General features: G+C 48.0%; 1 protein-coding gene across 1 annotated transcript in view; it reads left to right on the top strand.

Moving 5' to 3' along the window:
- The window catches only part of PARP12 (poly(ADP-ribose) polymerase family member 12), a 45863-nt gene extending 30085 nt beyond the window's left edge, over positions 1 to 15778 (top strand). The window contains exons 7-12 of the mRNA XM_082631842.1: positions 674 to 815; positions 3940 to 4036; positions 10450 to 10522; positions 12304 to 12434; positions 13289 to 13440; positions 14682 to 15778. Of these exons, the coding sequence (XP_082487968.1) occupies positions 674 to 815; positions 3940 to 4036; positions 10450 to 10522; positions 12304 to 12434; positions 13289 to 13440; positions 14682 to 15028 (942 nt within the window). The 3' untranslated portion in view covers positions 15029 to 15778. The remainder of the gene's footprint in view (positions 1 to 673; positions 816 to 3939; positions 4037 to 10449; positions 10523 to 12303; positions 12435 to 13288; positions 13441 to 14681) is intronic.
- Positions 15779 to 16609: the final 831 nt, after the last annotated feature.

The raw sequence follows: 16609 nt of genomic DNA, 5'->3' as shown, positions 1-16609 counted from the left end.
CGGTCCTATTGTATAATGACATGAGTATGATTTAAATTCTGTTGCTATTGCTGTCATAGAGTTGAGATCATTGAGGTTCAGAGAGGTTCCAATAACGTGCTGAGGTTATAGAGGAGACAGATTCGAGAGCCAGAATTCAAAGTCAGTCCATTCCAACATCTTCGATACCATGTAGGTAATGGGGAAGAAGATGAGGGCTCAAAATGGATAATTGAAAAAATAGAGCTCTCCAAGAGACCAGAAAAAGACCACAGCAAGGAGAACCGAACTCTGATTAAAGGGTGGTGGGAACAAGGGCCAGAGGAGGTAGTGTCGCTCAGGCCCTCCGTGAAGCAGCATTTGAGAATTCACCATTGATGTTTCACCTTCCTTTGAAGGGTTGTATCATCCCTCACGAGTAATTGAATGCCCTCTCTCTCATCACTCCCATACGTTGTCTGGGTTAGCGGGGTCCTCGTGTATGGGCTTCTGTTTCCCGAGCAGCTTTCAGGAGGCAGTTGCGTCGGCTCCTTTTCTGCGCCTCCCTCTCCTGCCACCGCCCCGTGCCCGGCTCCTCTCCGCCACCTCCCCCAGGACACAAACAACCACCATGGGCACATCTGTGGGTGGTGCGGACGCCCCCAGCGTCTCTCTTCTTCTTGCCTTCACCTCGTATCTGGCTTTGCCTTCACAGGGCATGGAGCACCCCGTGACCAGCGTCAGCAACAGCGATTTGGAGAAGGCCTACCTGGCGTACTGTGCCGCAGGGTCTGACCCCCAGGCTGCCGCTCTGAAGTTCCAGGCAGGAAAGCACACATACGAATTAGACTTCAAAGGTACTTCCTGGAGTTCCCTGGTGGCCTAGTGGCTAGGATTCCGGGCTTTCACTGCTGTGGCCTGGGTTCAATCCCTGGTTGGGGAACTGAGATCCCGCAAGCTGCTTCATCTGGCCAAAAGAAAAAAGATACTTCCTGACCCGCTGCACTCACCCAGCAAGGCCTGGTCATCTGCTGGCTTTGCCTTTTCCATTTTAACCTTGGAGAAAGTCCTCACACACATTGAGAGCCAGGAAAGAGAAGAATGGGGTGGTCCCTGCTCCTGAAGCGCTGCCAGACTGGAAGGGGGGATGGAGGCCCGCCAGCGGGATGGGTGGGGAGCTGCCTGAAGGGGGATAGGAGGAGACAGGAGCCCTCCTTGTGGAGGACAAGCAGCATCAGCCTGTGGGCAGTGGCGGTTGTCCTTTAGGCCATGGGCGTCCCTGTGTCCAGGTTGCTGACACATGTCATAGTGATTCTGCTGTGCAGCTCTGTTTTCTGTAGACACCTTCATCACAGATGGCCGGCCGTGGTAGGCACACACTTCAACTAAAAATTGTTGGGAAGTGGATTTTCAGATGCTCTGCTCATGGTATCCTGAGTCTGGGCCTTGGCTTGTTCTGGTTGCCTTGACAGACAGACAGATAGACAGAAACAGACCAAACATGCTTTGGTCAGGCCTTCCAGTGGCTTATTTGTGACTTTTTTTTTTTTTTTTTTTAAGTTTCAGGTTTTTTGTGGCTTCTCTCAAGCCATTTTCACAGAGATTTATCAGTCCATCCCTGTTCAGTTCAGTTTTGCCTTTAAATTCACATTTTAAACTCTGAATCCCTCTGAGTTTTCAGCATTTTTCAAGGAAATTAAGTGGGCCTGCCTTTAAGCATAGTTTATTATTTTCTTTATTTTTGTGGACCTTCTGTTTGGAGGGCAGCAAAGTGTTTTTGGTGAATTATCCTAAATCCACTCTGTCTGCCTGCTTTTAGCCAGTTGGTTTTGCTTGTGGTTTGTAGCACTCGTGATTTTACTTGAAGTAGAATTGCTGCCCTCTCGATGTGCCTGTACAGAGAGCCTAAAAGTTTCTTCTGCTCTACAGTGAGAACTGCTTACAGTCTGCAGTGTCAGCTGGGGAACACAAGTCACATGTGAGGTGGTTTGCAACCCACAGTCTGATAAACACAAGTGCCTTAAAGGGGATGGTGAGAAATATATGAAATAATAAGTCAGGAAAGGCCTGAAGTACAAGTCTATACACCTAGCACCCATCTGACTCCTGCTGACCGTAGTTTGAAATATTTCTTTACAGTATCTGGACAGGGCTTCCCTGGTGGCGCAGTGGTTGAGAGTCCGCCTGCCGATGCAGGGGGCACGGGTTTGTGCCCCGGTCCGGGAAGATCCCACATGCCATGGCCGCTGAGCCTGGGCGTCCGGAGCCTGTGCTCCGCAACGGGAGAGGCCACAACAGTGAGAGGCCCACGTACCGCAAAAAACAAAAAACAAAAAAACTAGGGATAAAGTATCTGGATAATACCAAAACAGATCAACCAGAAATGTCAGATGCAGCCTTTATCATTCTCAACATAGGCAGCAGCCCCAGGGGACAGAACAGTCAAGATGAGGGTGGGGAAGAGCATACACATTGAGTTCACTGCAGACTGCAAGAAAAAGCATGTTTGCTGCAGACTCACTCAGGCTCACTTGGGTGGGCACAATTCTTTTGTTTGTTTGTTGGTACATAACAGTAGCCACAGAAGTACTTTGAGGTGAGTTAACTTCTCCCTTCATAACCTGACTACTAGGTAGAGTGAAAGCAAGTCTCAGACCGCAGCCTGCCACGCACATTTATTAACTAAATATTTATGAGGAAGCAGGGACGTTTAAGAAACACGCACAACTGACTCGTTCTGTAGGACCAGGGAAGACTTGGCTCTGCCTTTTAGACTCCTGTTGTGAAACAGTCACTCGAGGCAAATGCCAAGACTCCAGAGGCAGAATTCTGATGTCTGTTAGCTGGTGTCAGTTGGGCAGAATCCCCAAGATCAGGGCTTGTTTAGAGACTTTGCCTAGTGTATCCTCTTTAAGGGCAAATTAGGGAGAAGGCCTCACATTTACCCTGTCTAGGGGACAGTGGGGAATGGGTCTCGCATATATTTATCCAGTTCACTTATCTTGAATACCTTTTCATTTCACCAGTAAAAACTCATTTGAGGTTCATTGCAGTGTTAGTCAACAGACCAATAAAAAGCCCGTTTAAGCTAATTAGCAGAGTATTGGTGGGAGGTTGAGTGACGGGTAACTGAAGGGGTTGTGGTAGCCACCTCTGGATTATGGGCTCCCGATTAGAATGTGGGGACCCCCCAGGAGTGCCCATCGTGATGACCATGTGGGCTGTGGCATGAGGGACACACTCGTGATGACCATGTGGGCTGTGGCATGAGGGACACACGCCTAGGTGATCACCGGGTGTATGCTGAAATGCAGTAGGGTGAGTTATTTTTTCAAGTGAAAGAAAATGGTTTGTACTCTACTGCAGAAAATAAGACTTGACAGAGTTCTCCTGGTGGGTCAGGACATGTAGTCTAACTTAGAGGTATTGTGATTTTTCAACATGAAAGATAGTTTCCCCGTCCCCCCACTGCTGCCCTCAGGAGGAATCTGAGAATCTTGGGCATGGGGCAAGGATTTCACTTATTAAAGACAGTCCAGGTTTTAAAAAGTTGAGAAGTATTTCTGTAGGGTAAGTTTAGTCAAAGTAAGAAAAAAAACCTCATAAGAGTAAAACTATTATTCTAACTCTAAATCCCACTGGCTCAAGATGTGGTAAATCGGTCTCAGGCCGGGCTGAAGCTTTTTTATATCCAAGCTGGGAAAAATTGCTGAGCAAAATAATAGTTTAAACAAGATTGGTAGGAAGAATTTAAAAGCACTCATGTATAATTGATAGGTCAATTACTAATCATTCATCTATTCATTAAACCCAGTCTCCTACACATACCTGTTTTCTTTTTGAATATTTGAAATGTGTAAAATTGCCTGATTTTTTTTAACAGACTGATTGTGAGCTTTACATTTGGATTAGCTTAATTTAATTTGTGTTTATAAAACATTGCTATCCCATATGTGTATATGTGTTTGTTTGTTTTCCCAGCCTTCGTTCAGAAAAACTTGGCCTATGGCACAGTTAGAACGGTTTGCCGGAGACCCAAATACGTATCTCCCCAGGATGTGAAGCTGAAGCAGACCTGGTAGGTGGCATTTGGGGAACTTGTGTGTGTATCAGTTGTTGTGCACTCTGCTGCAGGTACAAAACCTCCTCAGACTAGCTACAGCACTAAGAGGGTTAGCTGGCTTGCAGACTTACGCCCTGGCACTCTCGGTCTCTGTGTCCTGTGCCTGGCCCTCCTCTGAGTGTATTTGTACTTCCCTTCACTTAATACCAAAGTGCTGCTGCTCATTTGAGTGATCTGTAAGAAGGCTGAGGCTTCATGAAACAGAAAAACCAGTGTATATTTACCACATTCAAATGAAAACATAGTAGCATGTATTATAAAGCTATAAAATACAACAAAGTTATAAAAAGTAAATGTTTGGTGTATAATCATTTTAACGATGATGCAGATGTAGTTAACAAAGCATTAAATGATAAGCCAAACACAACATAAAATAAAGGAAAAAGACACCAGAAAAATCACTTAATTAGATGTTTTATCTTTAAGTTTGTTTGCCAGTGATGTTACTGAGACATCAGGTATTCTTGTGCAGATTTTTCCAGAAGCCAAAAAGTTCTTTCTTAGTTTAGACTAACTTAGAGAATGGTGAGGAAATAGTAATAATCTAACTCCTAATATTTTCTGTTTCCATCTTCAAGTGATTATATCTTTTGTTTTATAACTTGCAGGAAATCTTTTTAAACAGCTCTTCGGGTTTTTCTGTTCATTTGTGTGTATGTTGGTTAGTCAGGTTTTTTCCACTGGTAGCAAACTGTGGTTTTTGTTTCTAACCAAGGATTTTAAGTTCCTCTTTTTCCTCCAGTTGTGTCATGTATGAATGGCAATTCCAGTGTAGAGTCACCTGTAGCAGTTTGACTGCTGACATGCATATTCCACTAGTTGGAAAGGCTTTGAAACAGAGAAAGAATTATCCTTGTGGGTTGAGGCATTGTGATATGTAACTATAGGGCTGCTTGTTGTGATCTGCAAGCCACTCTAGACTTGAAGCCAGCTCATCAGCTTGTCTTTTCAAGTGAATAATTGAGTCACAGACCTGAATTTTTGTAAATGTTGAAATACACCAAAAATTACACCAATAAAACCCCATTATTTTAGTACTTGGATATCATGGAATAATACCAAGAACAGGTGCTGCAGGCACTAATGGGCCAACTTCATCCCCAGGGTGGGATCCCTTATGTCACAGGCTGCCAGGAGCCACGAGGGTGGTGCCTGGCCTTCTATGCATTTAGGAGCAGGCAGGGCCCTCCTGCAGCTGATGGGCAGATCTGTGAGCTTTGCAAACTGATGAGACCCCTCTGAGTCAGTAGTTTTCGGCTTGAGGCAAGTGTGCTAGGATTGGAACTGGGGGAGGGGTCAGTTCTCTCTAATCCCCACGGCCACTTCCTGGGGGAGGGTGGCCTGGATGGTGAGAGGTACCATGGTGCCCATTAGTCTGGGTGTGTGACAGCCCAGGCCAGGACTGTAGCCAGAGCTGTAGCCACCACTGCTGTTAGCGGACTGCACCCTCCATCAGCCGGAGAAATCTGGCTTGTTTCTGTTTCACAGAGAACTTCCAGTGTTTCTGTCTCTTCTTTTAAGATTTCACAGATGGACTTCAGTGGTTGTGTTTGTGGAGCATGGCAGGGTCATTTAAGGAACTAGAGGGAAAAAGTATTGCCAATGCAAGCAAATAGAGTACCTGTGAGTCTAACAAAGTAACCTCCTGGGGTTTCCCGCTCCCTGTTTCCTTCGAAGCCAAGTGTGCCTGCCTTCCTCCCTTTCTTATTAAAATTTATTTTTGGCTATGTGTAAAACATGATTTAAAAGTCAAAACTGTATGAAAAGATACACTCAGTAGTCAGTATTCTCACTGTTATCTCCACACTGTTTCTATGATGGGCAACCATTTTCATCAGTTTCTGGTTTATCTTTCTGTGTTTATTTTTGCAAAAATGAGCAAATGCACATACATAAAAGTATCTTATTATTTTCCTTTTCTTGCATAAAAGGTAACATTCTATATATACTATTCTGTACCTTTTTTTTTTTTTTTTGTGGTACACGGGCCTCTCACTGTTGTGGTCTCTCCTGTTGCGGAGCACAGGCTCCGGACGCGCAGGCTCAGCGGCCATGGCTCACGGGCCGAGCCGCTCCGCAGCATGTGGGATCTTCCCGGACCGGGGCACGAACCCGTGTCCCCTGCATCGGCAGGCGGACTCTCAACCACTGCGCCACCACGGAAGCCCTATTCTGTACCTTTTGTTTTTCACTTAAAAATAGATCATTACTAGATTTATTGTGATCATTTCACAGTATATACAAATATTGAAAAAAAAATTAGTCCTTTTCAGTTCATTGACGTCTTCTAAATTCTGTTTCTGTCTTCACAGTTCTCCATCATTTGCATGTACCATAGTTTAATCTGTCCCTTTTCGAGGGATGTTTTGCCGTTTTTCAGTCTTTCGCTGTTACAAGTATGACACCACGAAGGATGTCTGGTGTATGTTCTATTTCATATTAGTGGAGGTGGGTCCTCAGGTTAGAGTCCTAGAAGGTAAATGCAGGTTCCTCTTTGTGGGGTGGGACCGTTATGCACTCACCCCAGAATGTGTGAGGTGCCTGCTTCCCTCCCCCTTGCCAACAGAGGGAGTCATCAAGCTCTTGAATTTTTGCTGTTCTCATAGGTGGGAAAGGGTGTTTCAGTGTATTTAATGAACTTTCTCTTATGAGTGAGGTTTCATATTTTTTCCTACATGCAAGGGCCATTTGCCTTTCTTTTTCAGTGGACTGTTTGTCTTTTTGTCCATTCTTCTCTCAACATTTGGTATTTTTCTTAAACATTAAGAGTCTTCTGTCTAATGGGGAGATCAGCCTTCGGTTTGTTATATAAATTGCAATGTGTTTTCTTCGTTTGTTGTTTGCCTTTTGGCTTTGTCTGTGAAGTATTTTACCATGCAGAAATATTTATTATTTAGTTAGTTAAATGTTTCAGTCTCCCCTGTGGATTGCTTCTGGATTTAGTTTTGGTTAACTATGAGTCATCCTACTTCTGGACGTCATTTTTTAGTCTCTCCCTATCCAGAGCCTACCCTAGATGCAGTTTAGAAAAACTTATCTGTCTCCTTTCTGAGACTGGATCTCTTTTGTTGTCACTCTACTTAGTTTTCAGGGGACCATGGCAGACACCACATGTCAGAAATAAGAGAGGTTATTTTGGTTAAATTCAGAGTAAGATACAAGGGATTCAGGATCTCCCTGCTATGTCGCACACGTTGGTGCAGTGAAGTGCGTCGTGCTTCCCTCCAACTTGTGTGACGGTAGCTGGTGGTCATGACTCCAGCAAGCAAGTCTGCTTGGGCCTCTGTGGCCACCTGGGACTCTTGTGTGGGTCACTTTTAGAAACAAATCGTCTATTTACATAATTAATGGGGGTCACAGAATATGATCTCCATATTCAGAAGTTTAAGGATTGAAATGGCATTTACACATCAGGTATCTGGTTTATTAGTTCATTACTGTCCGTTCATCTTCCATGAAGTTTTTGTCATATGATTGTCTTATTTTTTTCTTACCTTCTTTTTGATATATTTTGTCATTTAATTTATTCCTCTCTACTAGTTGGGAAGTTATGCACTCTATTAACTGTTGTTTTTTTAAGGCCACTCTAGAAATTACAACACGAGTTTTTCACTTAGGTATAAGTCAGTCAGTATCTTTGCTGTCCTACCAGCTGACACAAGTCCCTCCTCTGGACTGGCTATTTTTTAACTTCATGAGACACTGCTTTTTTACATTATGACTGTTTCATTAAATTTACTCCCACTTATACCATTTTCTCTGTCTTTTCACATTTCCTTAGATGAAGATCTGTTGGGAAAAAAATTTGCTTTTCTTTGCCTGAATACGTCTTTATTTTGCCCTCAATCTTAGGGATATTTTTACTGGGTGTAGACATTTTACTTGTAGTTATTTTCTCTTGAAACATTGAAGATATCACTCCACTGTGCTTTGGTTTCCATTGCTGCTTTTGAGAAATCAGCTGTTGGTCTAACTGATGCTTTCTTCCAGAATCACTTTTTTGCCCCTTCTGGCTGCTTTTAAGATTTTCTGTTTGTCTGTGTATTATGCACTCTCACTTTGGTGTGTCTGGGTATGTGTTTTTATTTGTCCTGTTTGAGATCCTTTCTGCTTCTTAAGTCTGTAGGTTGGTATGTCTCATTAGTTCTATTTGAAAATCGCCTCCATGCTGTCCTAGCTACTCTCTTTTTGGAGATCCAGTTTGGCTCTGACCAGATTCAGGCCTTTTCACTCTGCTCTCCGTGTCTTGGCTTCTTCCCTGCCTTGTTTGTCTCCTTCCTGCTCTACGCCACGTTCTGAATCATTTCACTGCCCCTACCTTTCAGCTCGCTCACCCTCTCTTTAGGTCACCTCATCTGCTAGTAATCCTGTGTCCATTGAACTTCTTCTTCAGGGATTGTATTTTCATTTGTACAAGTTCTGTTTGTTTTTTTTTCTTTTCAGGTCCTCCAGGTCTTTGTACAGTTTTCTGTTCCTTGCATATGATTTTTTTTTAAATTGATCTTTATTGGAATATAATTGCTTCACAATACTGTGTTAGTTTCTGTTGTACAGTGAAGTGAATCAGTCATAATGCATACATATGTCCCCATATCCCCTCCCTATTGAGGCTCCCTCCCACCCCCCCATCCCATGTCTCTAGGTCATCGCAAAGCACCCAGCTGATCTCCCTGTGCTATGCTGCTGCTTCCCACTAGCTAATTATTTTACATTCGGTAGTGTACGTATATTGATGCTACTCTTACTTCGCCCCAGCTTCCCCCTCCTCCCCCGTGTCCTCAAGTCCATTCTCTATGTCTACGTCATTATTCCTGCCCTGCCACTAGATTCATCAGTACCATTCTTTTTTTTTTTTTTTTTAGATTCCATATATATGTGTTAACATACAGTATTTGTTTTTCTTTTTCTGACTTACTTCACCTTGCATACGTTTTAAAGTTTGTCTTTTATTTCTTTAAACATAGAAGGAATAGCTGTTTTATAATCTGCATGGTAATTTCAGCATCTTAAGTCTTCATGGGTCTGTTTCTGGTTGATTCTTGCTTGTGGGACCTTTTTTTTAGTTATTTTTAAACTGTGCCATTTTCCTAGGAAAGTTATTTGTGGGAGTTCTTTGAGGCTTAGGATGAAGGTACACGTCTCATGCCAGCAGAAACAGAAGGTAGATCTATTGTAGGAAGAACAGCATTCTGAAACTGAATAGGAAAGATTTGGAGTTAGAGTTTCACAGTCCTTATTTCTAAATCCTTTGGGCCATGTGTTTTTTAGAAATCAGTTTTTATTTTTATTTCATTTTTAGAAAGAGCATGTGCTGCTTTGTATTATGTGACACATGCAATTAAACATGCTAATATTTTTTGCAGTAAAAAAATGCATAGTCACTTTAAGAAGGAAATATATATAGACCACAAGTAGCCTCTTAGCAGTTCAAGTCAAATTTCTACTGCCAAATGAATTTTGACATCAATTTTATGTTTTAAAAACTGTTTTATGTGCCAGTTATACGTCATTGAGGCTGTTTTTTTAAATTAATTTGTTTTTTATTGGAGTATAGTTGATTTACAAGGCTTTGTTAGTTTCATTGAGGCTGTTGGGTTTTTAAAAATTTTTTTATCATTGTGTTCTGAATTCACAGCATTTTAAATTTATTTTTAATTTTATTTATTTTTGACTGCATTGGGTCTTTGCTGTGCGCGGGCTTTCTCTAGTTGCGGTGAGCAGGGCTACTCTTTGTTGAGCCAGGCTTCTCATTGAGCTGGCTTCTCTTGTGGAGCACGGGCTCTAGGCACACGGGCTTCAGTAGTTGTGGCGTGCGGGCTCAGTAGTTGTGGCGCGCGGGCTTCAGTAGTTGTGGCTCGTGGGCTCTAGAGCGCAGGCTCAGTAGTTGTGGCGCATGGGCTTAGTTGCTCCGTGGCATGTGCGATCTTCCCGGACCAGGGCTTGAACCCGTGTCCCCTGCATTGGCAGGCGGACTCTTAACCACTGTGTCACCAGGGAAGTCCCATTGAGGCTGTTTTTAATGAAAGTTTCAGGGCTCTTCGAATTTCAGAATCATGGATGAGGGTTTGGGTGCGCTGCTTTAGTCATATGCTCTGTCCCTTATGTGTTGGAGTTGGGATACAGGTGAGAAGTGGATCCCTCGTGCCTGATTGGTTTTGGGTTTGGTTTTGGTTTTGACCACATCGGCAAAGATGGAAGTGCTGTCACGTGGTGGAGAGTGTGGTTATGTGCTTCCTCGCCTCCTACCTGCTTTTACAGAACCATATGCTGACGCTCAAGACTGACGGCCTCGGCTGCTGGAGGCACCCCTGGGAAACCTACTTATGTCTAAGAACAAACTAAGTGTTTCTCTTTACATTTTGTAACAGCGTCAGTTCCCAAGGCCTAAAGAGCATTCCTGAGCATTGGGACCCCTTGGCCCTGTCAGACACCGGCTTTAAGGTATGAGACTGGCACTGCCCCAGGTTGGGGAGGAGGGTGTCCTTAGACACAGGTGAGTGTGAGTGGACCACGCTGTGTCCTCCGCCGCTGAGAGGTGCGTGCGAGGTTTGGTTTCTTTCAGATCTTGGGGATTTTACGGCTAGATGACTACCCAGGAGGTGGCCATGGCTCGAGGGGAGAGGCTGTATGGTGGAGGGAGGATGACGAACTGGACATTTTCTAGGAAGGGCATAAATAAGGAGCTTAAGAGCTGCTTAGCTGATAAAAGTTTTACTAAGCAAGAAAAGGGAGAAGCCAGCAGAAGGTTTGGTGTGATGAGGACCATCTGAAAGGGGAGTTGCTGTTGGGAGGTACTAGGAACTTACTAGAAGATGAGAGAAGGAACAGTCTATTCAGCGAGTTGCAGCAGGCGCCACGCTGAGTTGAGTAGAGAGCTCAGGCCGGTGTCCGATGACACCCCATGTACGTGGAGCACTCTGACTGGCCTCTGACCTGGCAAGCACTGTGCAGGTCGGTTTTTCCAACATGTGCCTGGGAGCCGCACAAAGCACACCCAGACACCAGCAGCCCTGGCAGGACGTGTGGAGGGCTGGGCAACTTTCAGACACAGTACTCGACCATCAGGGGACCAGGCGACTATATTTCAGGGATCAAGGAAGGTGTCACCTGGTCCACACCTAATGATGGCTGGCGCTTACACAGGCAGAGGGTGGGGAAGGACACGCCAGTTGATGGGAACTGGCTGGGGAAGGAACGCAAGTCAGGACACGGAGTGTCTCGGGTGGAAGGCGTGCATAGGCGGGGGCTGGGGGACAGGAGTGGGAGGTCAGGGCCGAGCTGTGGAGTGCCCTGGTCAGGGGGCCGAGCTGCGGGCCATGATAGCTGCGGGAGTCCTTGCCAGGCTCCAGGCTGGGAGGGCAGGGCTTGAGGGAGAGGGTTTGGTGGCATCTAGTGAGATGGGAGCAAGGAAACCAAAGTCAGATTTTGGGTTGCAGAGACCCATGGATGTTTACACAGAGTCCTGATGGTTTACGGTCTTTGGGGGGTGAGGTGGTTATTATAAGGCTTCACTCGGTGGGGGAGGACGGTGATCCCAGGTCAGGCTGTCACTGGGCCAAGGCTGGTGGAGCTGGGAACAGGGAGGCTGCTTGGGGTCCAGGCAGCAAGGGCAGGGATTTGTGGCTTGTCACTCTGTGAGACAGTTGGGGCCCGCGAGTCACGGGCCCCTCTGGGCTCGTCAGGAGTTTTGCTTCCTAGAGCCAGACGCTAAAGGAAAGGGCGGGCTCAGCTGGGAGGGAGGGGCGCCCGCGGGTCTTGCTGAGCTCCTGGGCTGCTGTGTGCCGTCTGCCAGCCTGGCCTCTCGCTCGGCGCTTGCCGTGTGTGGGGCTCACGCAGCATTGCTGCCTGTGGCAGGGTTTTCCCCCTCTCTGCCAGATGTGTGTATTCCACATCCGTTGGCACCAGCTCCATGGTCTTGTCGACTCTGTAGTCGGCCCTGTGTGGGCTCAGAAGAAGAGCAGGGGTGTGCTGGGGGCAGCCAGGGTGGTACTCACATAGCGTCGCCTGCCTGTCCTCTAGGCTGGCTTCACAGTGGAGAGGAGAGAAGTGACCACAAATAGCACAAATCCGGAGCCTGGAGAGGCTGCCCCTTGAAGTAAAGGGGAGCGTGGTAGAAGCTGTCTGGGTTTGCCTGTGGTTCTGGCATTTCATGAGCAGCCTTGGGAAGAGATGTATATTCTACACTTTGATGATAACAGAGTAAAACTGTTTGCCCCTTACAGAGGATCGCCCTCCCTTCATCCTCAGAGGAGTTTCGAAAGATCTGGAACCTCTTCACCAACACGATGCCTCTCTACTGCGTTCAGAAGATTGAGCGGGTCCAGAACCTGGCCCTCTGGGAAGTCTACCAGTGGTGCGTTGGGGGCTCGCTCGGGGTGGGCTGGTGCCTCTGTGCCCTCAGCCAGCTGCTTACCAGACATGCCCCACGCTGCAGGGACAGTCCGAGAAAACAGCCACTGTTTGTCCAGTGCTGCTGGGATCAGGAGCTGTTTCCCTCTCCTGTCCACCTCCTCATCCGTACAAGCTCAGTGCTGGCATGTTCCTCCAGGGAGATGGGAGGCTGCGGCTTCCCTAGAGACAGAGCTGGCTCCCGCACTAGTGCCCTCGGCCTCCCTGAAGACCAACAGGAGACGGGTCCGAATAAGCTACCCACACCCTGGGGAGTGTAAAGCTGCTGTCCTGGCAGCCAGAGAGCAGCGGCCTCCTTCTTGTGCCTGAGGACTGGCATGTCTCAGGCACTAGCCTGGGTGGGGAGGAGCCCACAGCAGGGCACCGCAGTGGGCCTGGGCTCCTGCTGATCTTCCGCACAAGAGGCTGGAGCAGTGTGATCTGAACTCTGGTTCTGGTGATGAGATCAAGGTAACTTACAGGAGAGGGAGAAGGAGGCCCCCCCTCCCACCCCCTGGCTAAGCTCCAGGCGTGGTGGATGGTGGGAAGAAGCACACTTGCCTTCCAAGGGCTGGTCTGTCTGCTTTGGGGGTTCATGGAGCAATGCAGGCCTGGAGCCCTGGAGGGAAGGCTTCCCTCTGCTCTCACCCAGGCCCTGCTCTCGCCTTTTCTGGCCCCTGGCCCATGGCTGGAGTCTCATGGACCTGTGGCTCCTGGTCTCATGACACATCTAATAAAATGTGTTTCTTGGGCTGGGCGGCCTGTGTTTGGTGACAGGCGTCCTCTGCCGCCAGCACACGTTCACTCCCGTCATTCTAGGCAGAAGGAGCAGATGCAGAAGAGAAACAGCGGGGAGACAGTGGACGAGAGGCAGCTGTTCCACGGCACCAGCACCGACTTCGTTGACGCCATCTGCCAGCAGAACTTTGACTGGCGGGTCAGTGGTCTCCATGGTACTTCCTACGGCAGGGGTAAGTGCGAGGCGGCCCTGCTGGCAGAACCCTCTTGGCCTCGCTGTCCAGGGCTCGGAAACCACTTTAAAGCAAATTGATGGAGGGCGTGGGGGGAGCCAGCATGAGCTGAACCAGCGGGTTCAGACTCAGTGAGCACTGGCCAGGATGTGGGAGGCCCAGCTGGCGGCACCTTACTCTCATTCCCCTGTGTGCAGCCCTGGGCCTGACCCAGGGTTTGAGCAGGGGTGGCCCTGCTTAGGCTGTGGTTTGGCTTCACTGGGAAATGGGTCTGCATCCCTGTGGGACCCTTCCCAGCCCGGAGTCAGGTCCCCACCTGCCTGTGCTGTTTCCTTAGAGTAGAAATCTGAATGCTCAGATACGCTCGTGTAAATATGTCATTCTTACTATAATGTGAGTTCCCCGTTTTCCTGTCTCTTAGTTATTTTTAAACTTTGAGTTATTTTTAAACTTTGTGTGAAAATAATTTCGAACTCACGGGAAAGGTGCAAGAATAATTAAAAAAAAAAAAACCTCCCACGTAAATTTTACCCAGTTCATCAGCTTTAACACTTTTCACATTGGCTTTATCACCCCTTCCCTTATTTCTGAACCATTTGGGAGTAGGCGGCACACATCATCCCCACTTCACCCCGTAACACCTTCTAAGAACAAGAACATTCTCTTCTGTAACCACGACATGGTTACTAGATGGAGAGAAGCTCGTAGTGGTGTGATCTGCAGTCAGCAGCCCCTCTGCCGAGTCCGTCCGTTAGCTTCTGTCCTGTGTGCTGACGGCTGCGGGGTCGAGCTGCACGAGAGCCAGTGGTGGGCTGTGAACCTGAATGTGTAGGCACAGCTTCCAGCTCAGGCCCCCATTTGACAGGGCTCATGAACCCGTACATTGGGCTGCCGGTGTCTGCGCCGTGTTCCGTGTGTGGGGTCTTAGCCACGTTCCGCACCAGCCCTGGGAGGTCGGGCCCAACAGCCCCGTTTTATGGCTCAGGAAACGGAGGTTCTGGGCGGGGGATGGGGGCTCAGTAACGAGGTGTCCAGAGACCTGTAGTATCCTAACTTGAAAGGAGTTTTCTGTCTCAGAGTTTGGTGACCCCTCTGATGCTCCTTACAAGGGAAAAGCTGGAAAGATGGGAGTAGAGGGAGGGCAGAGGCCACTGGCCTCGCCCGGGTTGCAGGACGCCGGCGTGCCTCTTTCGGCTGCGGGCTGTCCCCTGGTGCCCAGCCCAGCCCTGGTGTCCTTGCAGGGAGCTACTTTGCCCGGGACGCCGCGTATTCCCACCACTACAGCAAAACTGACACCAAGTCCCACACGATGTTCCTGGCTCGGGTGCTGGTGGGCAAATTCGTCCGAGGCAACGCCACCTTGGTCCGCCCCCCGGCGAAGGAGGGTCAGGGCAACGTCTTGTACGACAGCTGCGTGAACTGCGTGTGTGACCCCTCCATCTTCGTGGTCTTCGAGAAGCACCAGGCCTACCCGGAGTACGTCATCCAGTACACCGACTCCCCCGGGCGCGCTGCCGCCCCCCCCAGCCTCACTGCTGCCCCCCCCAGCCTGCTCTCCTTGGCATCCTTCTTCAGTTTTCGGAAGTGAGCGCCCGATGGTTTTATGCCTTTCTGGCTGATCTTACTTGAAATAGCTATTAGGGAAAGTTGGGGGTTTTTTAAACAAAAAGTTTTAATGAACCGTTCATTTAACATTAACTTTTTGATGAAGGTACATTCTTAATCTCCGGCTGATAATATTTTCACTTTTAAGTCACTTTTGGACTAGCCAGTAGTGATTGTAGGTGAACCCATTATTGCTTTTTACTCAGGTGTTAAAGTTTTATGTTTTACTCTTTGTTGACTTTGCTGCAGATTGGCACCAGGCACAGAGTTTGCAGACACTGTTTTATCGATTGGTTTTAATTTTCAAGAATTTCTGTCTCTTCAGTGGTTTGGTTTTTCAGGGTCTTGGTGGCACCTGGTTTTGTTTTTGTCCGAATGACACAGCAGCCATTGGTGCAGGAAATCCTGGGTTGTGGGCCTGGTGAGGCACAGTCATTGTGTCCATTGCTGTGTCTCTAATCTAGGCGGCTCTTCTGCTGCTTCTCCTGGGCTTCCAGCCTTGAAATTGGCCCATATATCACGTTGTTAGGACCGTGGCTACTGTGTGGTGTCACTGAGTCCCTGTCGGTCTCCCTTAGTCCTGGCAGCAGTCACCGTCACCCGGGAAGTGCACTCGCCCTGGCAGGTGCCTCAGCACCGAGCACCCTGTGAATAAGGGTTTTATATCCCCTGAGGTCTGAATACGTGCTGCAGCGTCACAGCAGAGTCTGCGAATAAAGGCATATTTATCTGACGTGGGTGATGGCTGCAGCTCATTCTTCAGTGTCTGTTTATTGAGCGCCTGCTGTGTACAGGCACTTTTCTGGGGCTCGGGATATAACAGAGCCCCCGTTACTGGCCTCAAGGAGGCTGTGTGTGGATTTATCATGCAGCCAATGAAGCTGAAGGTTCATGGCCCCTCATTTGCTGGGACCGTTTCCACAGCCTGAGGAGGGACCCCTGCTATATGGCTGCGTGATCGTACATTTTGGTTAAATTTGCAAGTTACGTATTTGTTTTTTTTTCTTTCCCTCAACTCAGCTTTCAAGCCCCACGAAACCCAGATCCACTATTGTGCACTGTGTTGTGGACACGGAGCAGGTGGTGTGTTCTTGTGTCCTCCACACACAGTGGTTGGTAGGGGTCTCTGCTGGGCGGTGGAGGGGCTGGCAGGATGGCTTATGAGGCTCCACCTCATAAGGCCATCTGCCTCGTCCTGGATGGCTGGTCCCATTGGCCTCAGGTTCAGTCCTCAGCAAGGTGTCCTCTCCTCACCTGCACCCTTCCTTCCCATTCCCCAGCCTCCTGATACGGTGTGTCCAGTCTCCACATGATGCCTCTGCCTGTAGTTCTAAGATCCAAGGCTGCTGGGAGCTGGGTGGTGGGAAGCAGCCAGAGTGGTCCGTCTGGGAGTGTGGGCGAGGAGAGTGGCAAGGGGAACCTGGGGCGGGAGATGATCGAACGCTCCAGGGAAGTCGGGTGCGCTGTGAAGACTGCCGAGGGCTCTGCACTTGCTGACCTTTGAGAAAGCACACTGGCAAATACCTGGACTGGACATTCGAGAAAGGGATGGGGTGCATGTAGC

The sequence above is a fragment of the Mesoplodon mirus genome, assembly GCF_964341445.2.
Source record: "Mesoplodon mirus genome assembly, chromosome: 9".
NCBI lineage: Eukaryota > Metazoa > Chordata > Mammalia > Artiodactyla > Ziphiidae > Mesoplodon > Mesoplodon mirus.
This window is presented reverse-complemented; position numbering and strand designations above follow the sequence as displayed.